At 45.6% G+C, this 10,797-nt stretch overlaps 1 protein-coding gene across 1 annotated transcript in view; it reads left to right on the top strand.

Moving 5' to 3' along the window:
- RFWD3 (ring finger and WD repeat domain 3) overlaps nucleotides 1–6,794 on the top strand; it is a 19,851-nt gene extending 13,057 nt beyond the window's left edge. The window contains exons 7-12 of the mRNA XM_009704376.1: nucleotides 778–1,006; nucleotides 2,184–2,334; nucleotides 4,556–4,732; nucleotides 5,330–5,544; nucleotides 5,787–6,004; nucleotides 6,614–6,794. Coding sequence (XP_009702678.1) covers nucleotides 778–1,006; nucleotides 2,184–2,334; nucleotides 4,556–4,732; nucleotides 5,330–5,544; nucleotides 5,787–6,004; nucleotides 6,614–6,757 — 1,134 coding nt within the window. The 3' untranslated portion in view covers nucleotides 6,758–6,794. The remainder of the gene's footprint in view (nucleotides 1–777; nucleotides 1,007–2,183; nucleotides 2,335–4,555; nucleotides 4,733–5,329; nucleotides 5,545–5,786; nucleotides 6,005–6,613) is intronic.
- The last annotated feature ends 4,003 nt before the right edge of the window (nucleotides 6,795–10,797 follow it).

Genomic DNA, 10,797 nt, shown 5'->3' with positions numbered 1-10,797 from the left:
AGCGTGGTGGTGGGGGGGGGGGGGGGGGCGGGGGGAGAGGCATTTTTAGTTGACTCACAATATGCCAGTGCCACTACTCGCATTCCTCTGTGGAAAGAGGAATTCTAGGAATACCGTGTTGCTGATGGAAGCTGTCCTTGGCCATGTCTCTGCTGAGCATCCATCAGTTGAGGTGGAGGAATTTGGTGGGAGGAGGTAGCGGAAAACAGAGCTGGAGCTCTTGAGAGTTGTGTCGTTCCTGGAATTTGCTGCCCAGGGTTTACAAGAACAGGGTCATCTTCATTAAATAGACTGACTTGTTTCCTGCAACGCCCTTTATGTTGAAACTTGGGCTTTTATTTTTTTATGGTGTATTCTGGAAATTCTGGAAAATGGTTTTAATTGACTTTCTCTTGTGGTTTAGCTGCATGTAATACTTGGCAGTTCATTCTCTTCTAAACAGCATTGATCTGGTAATAATTGTTATTGGCTTTTATGTGTTGCCCAAGAGTCCTGTCTTTCTCATTGTCTAATACATACAATAACAGACTTCGAGTATGTTCTGCCAGAACTTGCATAGCATTTGAATGCTTTTGTTGCTCACTGTGATAGTCAGTGGGCTTGGAAATCCAGCATTTCAGGAACAGCATGGAAATGGGACCATATTTTCCCTCTTTATCTGAGAACAAGTACAGTTGGAGCATCTGGAACAGATAGCACAGAAGGTTATATCGCCAGTGACGCATTACAGGTCTTTGGGTTTGTGTTTGTTTGTTTGTTTTTTCTTCTCCTTTGCAGGAGCTGAAGGCTCTGGTGGCCCAGCACAATGTGAATGCGTCTCAGCACCCTGGCAGTTCCCGCGCCTGTCTCCCAGGCAGCCTCCCCTCCAGCCAAAGCCAGCGCAAGTACCACTTGGAAAAGGTTTTTTTGGTGTCTCAGACTGGGAACTGCAGAGTAATGGCATACTGTGACTCGCTGAGTTGTCTCGTCGTATCACAGCCTTCTCCACAGTCTACTTTCGTTCCTGGTAATTAAGCAAGTCAAGATTTGGGGGTTCATAGGTTTTACTTCCTCCTTGCTCCTCGCTTCTCTGCTTGACCTTTGCATGTGCCTTGTAAACTGGGAATACTCGTTAGACTCGCTGTAGTTCACGTGGCCCCTGCATTGGTAGCTTCTGCCTAGCGAGGTAGCTCGTTTTCCCTGTCACTTCTATGGCAGAATCCTAGCAGAGAGTCTCTGGCTCTTCCATTGAAGTGCCACATCCGGAAGACGGCAAAAGGTGTGTCTGGTACTCCTTGCAAAGGTGGGTCTTCTGAAAGAACGAGGAACCAGCACACTAGGGCCTGCAGAGAAGCTTCCAGGGCTTGAGTGAGAAACACTGCTCCCAAATTGTAGGTGGATTGATCCACATGCAGCTGATTTGTCGATACTCTTTTGGGGAAAAAAAAAAAGACTAGAAGCAAAAAAACTTTTCATATGAATGATAGGAGCAGTGTTTCCTAGTGAGGAAATAGGAGGCCCAGGTCATGGGCAACCCTGGTTTTGTCTCACTGTTATGGCCAGGGGCAGGTGATGTGACATCTGGACCAGCGCCAACTTGCTTTTTCAATGAAACAGATGTAGCATTAGGAGTCCGAGAGAGTTTATTTGGAAAGTACTTCAATGCTTTCTGACTGATGAAACTTACTTTATTGGGTTAATGGTTTTGAGATTAATAGGCCTTATCTAGGCTTAACAAAATGGTTTTCTGCCTTCAACTGACCTTAGTTTTTCTGGCTTTTGGAGCCAGGGAATGAATCTCTGAATGGAGGCTTTGTGGTGACTCTTGTGGCACTCAGGTTAAGTTCACCTGTAACCATTCTTTGCAGTGGTGCTTGTTCTCTTAAATAGCCGTGTAATCCTACTGTGTGTGTTTTTATCTAGGCAAGGATGTCTTTCAAGAAAGTGGCTAAAGAGCAGCAGGCTCTTGTAACAAGAATTGTTAACGCTGATACTGAATTTCCTCTTGCTGGCTGGGATCCTTAAGGATTTAGCCCTGTTGCCGTTTGAACTAAAGAACAATTTGTGGCAGTTCTTATCCAGAACAGCAAATAACTTTTACGTGTTCATCCCCGCCACAGGCTTCAGTACAGATATTGTAGTTCTGGCATAGAATTGCTCATTCTACATGTGTGTTAACCTGTTTTATCCTTCTTCTGTGACAGGTTGTGGCGTTAAGATGATGAGCGTGGCCAATCTGAAGAGCAGTCAGTACATCCCCATCCATAGTAAACAGATTCGGGGACTGGCTTTCGGCAATCGAGCAGATGGCTTGCTGCTCTCTGCTGCTCTGGACAACACTCTCAAACTTACCAGGTAAGCCCTGCTGCGGGGAGCAACCTGTCCCAGCGGAGTTTGACTACATGCAAGAGACTGGCTTGGATATTGTTCTGTCTTGCTAGAAATGTCTTGCAGCACTTGCTATTCTGCTTTCAAAAAGATAAGATCAGGTCTGAATATTCTTTCTGCACGTGGGAACTAACAGAGGGAAAGACTCGTTTGTGCTTTCAGATCTTTTAGGTGGAGGTGTTTTGGAGCTACCTGTCTGATACTTTTCTCATGGAGAACTTGATGGAAAACAAGTAATTCAGCACAAATTGGCCAAGCTGTGTTGGGAACAAATGTAGCATAATGTATAGATGTGAAATTTATTGTCCGCTTGGTTTTCTGTTACTGCAGGGAAATGTGAAACATGAGAACTTGTATGGCATAAAACAGAAACAAGGGGTGTTTAGGTTGGGCGATTTCTTCCCTGCACTAACATTGGCTTCTCTGATTTTAAGCTGCTTGCAGAGCGTGGAATTCATCTGGGCTATGAAATGTGTAGACAGCATTGTTGAGCATGTGCTAGAGGCACACAGGTTCTCTAGAGCTAGAAGAGACTTAAATTAGCAGGTTGGAGACCAATTATGCAGAGGCTGAGAGAAAAATATGTCCAGTCTTGTTAGAATTTACAGCCTATGAGTGTGTTTTCTTGCTACTCTGCCGCTATTCAGTCTTAAGCTTCTTCAAAACTTTGTTGGCCGATTGATTCTTCTTGAGTGATAGTAAGATCTTTATGTACGTCTGTCTGTCAGTATAGGGTTAGGCAAGATGAGTGTCTCTTTTATGACTGATTAGTCCCAATTCTTTCCCACGAGTGAAGCAATGAAGAGAACTTAATCCTGCAACAAAAATATAAAGAATGTTGCTTCCCTGTTACCATGTTAAAATGTTTGCTAAACTACTTAAAAGTAAACAAAACTGTCTGATGCTGAAGTCAGCGTGTCGGATTTCTAACTGATGAGGTTGATGTTCTTGTCATGGTTTAATCTGGAGAGTGGCTTCTCGTCACAGTGTCTGCCCAGACACTTGACTCCCATATCTGCCTCTCACTGCCTGGTTGGCTGCATCGGAATTTGTGATCCTCTTGCTTTTGTGCTTGATCCCCAAATGTCTTGGAGTTAAGCGCTTGCTTCCATGGAATCTTCATACTTCTTTCAGTCTCCTTCTGAAAGAAAAGTCCTCCTTTGGTCATCTTTCTTCTCTAGTTACTGATTTCATGGTCATCCTACCAAACAGAATTATCCAAGATGTCTTTAAGTCTCCTATTCTGACTTGCAAGTGTTTAAAATAGCACCATGACTTTGGGGTTGGGTTTTTTGGTTTTTTTCCCCCCCGTTGTTTTGAACCAGTCACAGTTCTGATATCAAACTCCCTGTTTCCCCAGCCAGGTTTGTCTTTGTGGTTGTTCCCTTTATACTTACCTGCGAGCAATTACTTGCTTCTCTGGAGTTCTGAGCATAATCACCTTCCCCAGGGAGAAACCCACGTGTTGTAAAGGATATCCAGAGTTACTTTGCTGTGTGCTGGTTTTTGTCTCACGCTGTTCTCAATGTGCTAAGCTTGTGTTGATGACGCTGCCCTTTGCAAATATGTTCTAATCTGACATGAACTTCATCTGCTATTCTGGGTTGTGCCCCTCTGTATACTCCCCTCTTCTTCCTTTCACAAATTGAATTTCTAAAGAATGAACACTATAAATGTGCTTTTAACTGTCTTTACCCACCTCACTGTCTCACTCTTGCTTCAATTGGATTCTTTTGAGGCATGAGCACCGTCCCTCTCGTGTAAAAGGAGGGAAATAATTAATAAGAGATGTGATCTGAAGAGAAGAGCGCTGTGATCTCAGGAATAGGTGATATTATGGGATTGCACTAAAGTGACTTCTCCTAATCATTTCCAGAAAAGTAGCTTGGCTTTCTCTTGCCGGTAAGGCCGCTGAGACCCTGCTCTGAGACTTCCTTTCCCAGTCTCCGAAGATCAATCTGGAAAAAGCAGCATTGGTCTGGAAGAATTATAAATCATTTGGCAATACCCAAGTGATTATTCTGTCTAGATTTTCCAGATTCATATCTGGAGTAAGGAGGAGTTAATTCAGCATTCAGTCTAAAAAGAGATGCTTCCATTTAAAGCTGGATTTGCTTACCTTAATTACGCTATTTTCTCATCAGTAGATGCTTGTGCAAAGGGCCAACACTTTGTTTTTCTTCTGCAGCTTGGCAACAAATACTGTGGTGCAGACATACAATACTGGCCGTCCTGTCTGGAGCTGCTGCTGGTGTCTCGATGATACAAACTACATCTACGCTGGATTGGTCAATGGCTCTATCATGATATACGATTTGAGAGACACAAATTCTCACGTCCAGGAACTAGTCCCTCAGAAGTCCAGGTATGGCATAAGGATTTCTCATTCCTCTCAACTTCACTAAAATATGTTAAGCTAAACAAAGCTTCTTCCATAAATCACACAACAATTGTAAGAGTTTAAATTGTTTTATGTGAATATCTTGTTCAAAAATTCAACTTTAGCACAGATATGCAAAGTCTCTCATAAGGTTGCATGGTATATGTGTAACTTAGTATGAGTGCTTGGCACCTGCATCTTTCTAAGGCACACGGTGGTCAGAAATGGATGCGCGGTAGGAGCCTAAGTAGGAGAAATTAATTTTTTTTGGAGCTGGGATTAGTATTTAACGTGGAAAGGAAAAAATCACAAAGAGGTGTGAGATGTTGGTACTTCCATCTCTTCTACTCAGGGATTCAAATGCTGATTTACATGCATCTGATGTGTGCTGTCTGATGCTATTTTAAAACATAAGGCTCAGTAGTTAAGTTGAATTTCATTTATTTTTGACAAACCTATTGGGGTTCCTTGCTTGAAGGATCGTTTTATAGCTTGCTTAGGCCCTTTCTTTGCAGTGTGGTTGGAGAGAACGCCAGCATGGCTGCAGCTGGCAACGCTAACTTTTGCTGATCCCACTTTCAGGTGCCCTATGGTATCGCTGTCCTATCTGCCCCGGATGGCCTCAGCGTCACTACCTTATGGTGGAATATTAGCCGGGACCTTGGAAGGAGCCTGCTTTTGGGAACAGAAAGCTGGCAACTCCTATCGGCCTCATCACCTGCCACTGGAACCCGGCGGGTGCATCGATATTCAAACAGAGATCAGCACACGGCACTGCCTCGCGACCTACAGACCTAGTACGTAACAGCGTACATCTGCAACGCGCTTTTTGTTGCCGCTCTGGCCTGCTGTTTGTCGAGTTCAACAGTAGCTTTGGTGCTGAGGTCCCCTAGCCAGAGCAACGAGCATCTGCACATAGAGAAAAATTGGGTGAGGGCAAAAGGAGGCAGTGCGGGGTGGTGTTGCTTGTATTCCTACAGTTAAAACTTGTCTGCAATTAAATTTTCCAAAGGTTACCTTTTTGGTTTCTGCCACGCAGGTAAAAATAACCCATGTGTGCGTTGTGTGATGATGGAACTGACTTGCAGCCCACTGACAGAGGCTTCTGAAGATGTAGTGTGTTCTTCTAACCCAGTTCAGACTTTCAGTGCTGGACCCACCTGCAAGTTGCTGACCAAGAACGCCATTTTTCAGAGCCCGGAGGAGGACGGCAGCGTCTTTGTGTGTGCTGGTGACGAGGCATCTAATTCTGCCCTGGTATCTCTCGTTCTTTTCAAGTGTGGTGGAGGGTTTTATTGCAATTCTTAGGAGAGAAGCCTGACACAGTCAGTGTGTTTTGGTGGGAATTGTCTCATCATGCAGGTTACCCTGTGCAGGTTGGTCTGTTGTATTTGCTATAGCAGGTGTAATTTTCTGAGCACGTGGGATGCTCGATATTAGCCAAGGCCTGTGGTCCACATCCATCGAAGGGAATGTAGGCAGTTGTCCTCGCTGGCGCAACTGCGCACTGTAAGGGCTGTAACAGACTCGGTGGGATAGCTAATGTGGGAAATGCTGCGAGGGGTGGAGGTGGGCTCTTTAGGAATGACCGGAAAGACAAGGAGAAGCGTTTGCCCTTCATATGAAAAAGCAGCTCAGATGGAGAGGATGGACAAGAGGCTGCATGAGAGCTTGGTCAGGGTTAGGGGAGAGGGCGGTCAGGGTGATGTCGTGCTGCAAGTCTGTTAAAGACCATCCAGGCAGGGTGTGAAAGGAGAGAAAAGGTCTTGTAAGTAACTTGAGGAAAGTCTTTTCTCTAGAGAGAGGAAGCTCTGTTCTGGATGGGAGGGGAGAATCCTGCAGTCTCTGACCTTGTCTGTCCCACAGCTCTGGGATGCTGGAAGTGGCTCCTTGCTGCAGAAGCTGCAGGCTGACCTGCCTGTGTTGGATATTTGCCCCTTGGAAGTGAACCAAACCCACCTCCTGGCTACTCTGACCGAGAAGATGGTGAAGATCTACAAGTGGCAGTGAGAGTGGTCCCTGCTCTTGCCACAGAGAGGCTTTCCAGATAATGCTGTCTACACAACCGCTCCGTCCCAGGCTCTGCTGTCCTGTACCTGCTGCTTACAGGAGACAGGAACCGCTCCAGCACCTTTCTGGCAGTAGGCAGGAGCTGGGATGTGCTGGTGCCTGCAGCAATTCCCTTCTTCCTCCATCTTCTTTTAGGCCTGCCTTTATTTCTTCTTTGGTCCGTTTTCTTCAGTCAAACTCCGCAAGCTGCCTCAGCACAGCAATAATTCTCAGACTGTCTCCAGTGTGTGTTGCTGCACTTTTTTTTTTCCCCAGTGTGAATACAGCACAGGGATTTGCAAATCTCTTCTACGAATCAACAAAATAAGAGGAACTGGAAGACCTGAGATTCCCACTGCGCTTCCTTGTGGAGTCCTGCTGTGATTACTGGGTGATGAAAAGGTGGTGATATTGGCATCTTGCTAGCGTTTCTGATACTCGGTGTAAAAGCAAGGTCGTTGCTTTAGGGAACACGCACCCGTGTTCTTTTGAAGGTCGAGGGTCAGCTGGCAGTTATTCCCTGGTGAGGACAGACCCTGTTTTGTGGCCATGGAGAGAACAGGCTTGAAAAATCTACAGAGAACCTTTCTCTTCTGTGGTTTGGTTGGTTGGTTTTTTTTTTTTTCCACAAGCATATAATTTGCACTATAATTTCTCAATTTGCTGCCCTCATTTCCTCCCCTTGCTTCACCCACAAGCAAATTTGAACAGTTTGGTTGTGGAAAATGAAACTCTGGTACTGGAGAAGTACAGGTAAAGAGGAGGGAGATGATTCTTGTACTGTTAGCTGCTGCAGTCCATGCTGTTCTTCCTTAAAGACAGCAACGTACTGAAACAGCCAGTACCTTGGAAAAGAATGCTGGCTGCTGCTTTTTTTTTTTGGCTTTATTTTTTCCCCTTTGAGGAACTGGTGGGAACTCGGGGATTTTATCAGCTCATTTTCACTGACCTTTTGTCTTTCTGAAATCATAGTTGCCAGCTCACCGGCTGGTCACAGCCAGCTTCCAGTTATGTTTGTGTGCACGCGTGCTGCAGACTCACCGGTTTGTCTAAATTGGAGCCCGTTGGGTGGGATTGCAGGTCAGGGGGTCTGCGCTGGCCAGGTGGGCCCTTAGCACCCTTACCATAAATGTGCTGAGGGGTGTGAGAATGTGTATCTCCAGGTCAGATCATGAAAGAGGACTTAGGTTTCATTTTAATGTTTAACGAAAGCAAACTTTGCAAGGATGTTGGAAGCTGCAAGATGAGTTCCCTGTGCTGGAAACATGTCCCTCGGCACACCACGGCCTCTGGCCGTGGTAAGCAGTGTCTGTCCTGTTTGGATTGAGTGTGTCACCACTTAAACTGCCCAAACAATTTTATTTTCTGAAGCCTAGGGCTTGCACAGTATGATCCTATTTGTCTTCCCTCTTAAAAATGAGATCGAGAAGATCTCTGCTTAACTTTATATTTTTCTGTATAGCATTTTGTTCTTATATTTTTATATATTGTAAAAATAAAGTGTTTATAGTTATCAAATATAACTGGTGCTGCTGTACTTTAACAATATTGTATATCTTGTGAACATAAGCATCCTCGTACGCAGGTAAGGTTTCTCATGCTTTGTATTACTGATGTCAGACTTTTTGGCATTTTAACAATGATCAGGAACAAAGGGTTAGTAGAAATAATAACGTCATGAGGAGGTCTCTGGTAACACCAGCTAAAAACCAGAAGGAGCAGGCTGATGTCTGCCAACTCTAGTGCAACGAGCTGCTTGTTCTCAGCCATTTTGAGGTATCATTTATGCTCAGGCAACTCCGACCTCTTCTTCCCACAATAAATTCGGAAAATTTTAAACATGCTCAGGAAAAGGAATTAAAAGGTCTCTCAGCTTTTGATTTTCTAGGTAGGACTTATTTTCTACTTTATACTGCCCTACCGGAATAAGAGGTACAAACTTAAATGCTATTAAAATAGTAATGGGAGATGAAGCTTTCGTGTTGTCTCGGTTTTCAAAGCCAGAGTTTAAGAAAATTTTCAAAGATTTGTGACGTGAAGAACGTTGTAACACTGTCCTAGTCACAGGTTTGCAGCAGCCTCCAGGAAAGAGCACCTAAATTGTGTTCAGAAAGCCATCAGCATTGAGGGCTGATAAAAGGTCAAATGTGTTAATTAAATATTTGCTCATCTGCGTCTGGAGTCAAAGGGGCAGATTCTGGGACGGAAGGAAGAAAAAAATTCTCTGCACTGTGCAGGGCAGCTGGCATCAGAGGCTGAGCTGTTTCACTGGCGTTTTAGGCAATAAGCTGCTATGTGGATATTTCTGCCGCCGTCTCTGGGAAGATTTTATTATCGCAGAGCAGGGAGGCCCCTTGGCAATTCCTGTAGTAAATCTTGATGTGAGGCGAGAGGTAAAGCCGGGCAGCGCCGTGGCTCCTGCAGACGGGGCCTTGCCCTTAGCTGTGCCCAGGCATTTTTTAAATATTTTTTTCTGCAGGTTGTTGTGCAGGGGAGGCAAGCAGCTTTCCGAATTTTAATTCTTGTACAAACCAAACCTGGGGGACAGCATAGCGTTGGCCGAAGCGGGCTGTGGTGGCAACTTGGCAGGAAACCCAGGGGCCGTGCCGGCGCTGAACACAATCCAGCCGAGGTGCGGGGTCGGGGGGCGGCTGTTGGGGAAGGGGAAGCCGGAGTCGGAGGGAGCCAAGCTTTCTGGAGAAGGGCTGTCCTCCGTCTGTCTCTCTAACGGCGTGAGATCCAGCGTTAGGCTGCGGTGATCTGCGGAGTGAGCAACCATGGGACCTTCGCTGCTGTAACTTCTACCATTGCCTTTTAGCCCTTGGTTTGTAGTGACTCGGGAGTGAGATTTTAACAAATATAATCAAAAAATGTTGCAGATGACAATAGTGCTAAAAAAGCGTGAGCGAAGAAGTGAGCATAGTTTGGTGTGCGTGCACGTGAGGCAGGACCTGTCGGTGCTTCGCTTGGCTCTGGCTGTGCCCGCCGCTTCCTGGGGGGCGGAAAAGCAGCTATTTTGTGTGTCTCCAACCAAACTGGATTAAAACCAGCAGCTTAATCTGATCCTTGTTACACTTGAGAGAGGCAGAGCATCCCAGGCCAGATTTTCTGCTCATGTAGGTGAGCAGGTTTTCTACCAAGGCAGTAAATTCCTTAACAGATGTGGTTTGCTGCTGGTTTATGAAGGAGAAGGAATATGGGGAAAAGGAGTTCAGGGAGGAGGAAGAGGAGAGGAGGGAAACAAAGGAGCAAGCAAGCACAAAGTAGTTTTTCTGTTGGTTTCATTTGTATTGGATGCCAGAACTGGTAAATGTGAAAGAACAGATTTTATTGCTGGGAGAGCGGGGCACGGTCTCCCCTGCTGGAATGGTGCTTTCAGCTTTCTATTGGCAAATCTTCGGTAAAGGCTTTTCCCATCTACAAAGTGAATTGGCCGAGTGCTCGGACACAGTTTGAGCCTGGCTGCATCCCTTAATCCTTGCAAAGATGCCTGTAAAATCAAGCAGAGGGGGTTGCAGCACCTTGGCACCGGGACTACCTCTCCGCCAAGCTGCTGTCGTTTCCTGCGAGCACTCTCAGCCTGCAAAATCAAGCATGTTGGTGTAAACAGCCTCCCTGACTTACGATAACAATAATTATCGTTGTTTATTTGCTTTTGAGATAGTTCAAGATATGTAGAGATACTGCTGAGAAGGCAGAAATGCCTCATGCTCGCATTTCTTCTCTTTGCTAAAAAAGACGGGCTGTGCTCGGACGGCAGCTGGAGCTGTGGGTGCCCTGGCATCACTGAGCGCTGGGTGCTGCAGGGGGGGTGCCCGTTGGAAACTGCTTAAAATCTTGGAGTCGTAGCAGCATCTTGAGAGCACCAAGGGCATCTGGGATGTTGCTCCTATCCCATCTCTTGCAAAATAGCACCTCTAAGTAGCAAAAAAAGAGAGGAGTTTGGGGAGTTATGCCCTAAAATGCTTATCTAATCCTTGGGACAAAGTTAGCAGGTAACA

The sequence above is a fragment of the Cariama cristata genome, unplaced genomic scaffold (genome assembly GCF_000690535.1).
Source record: "Cariama cristata isolate BGI_N322 unplaced genomic scaffold, ASM69053v1 scaffold16687, whole genome shotgun sequence".
Classification (NCBI taxonomy): domain Eukaryota; kingdom Metazoa; phylum Chordata; class Aves; order Cariamiformes; family Cariamidae; genus Cariama; species Cariama cristata.
Note: the sequence above shows the minus strand (reverse complement) of the source record. Positions and strands in the feature narration are given on the sequence as shown.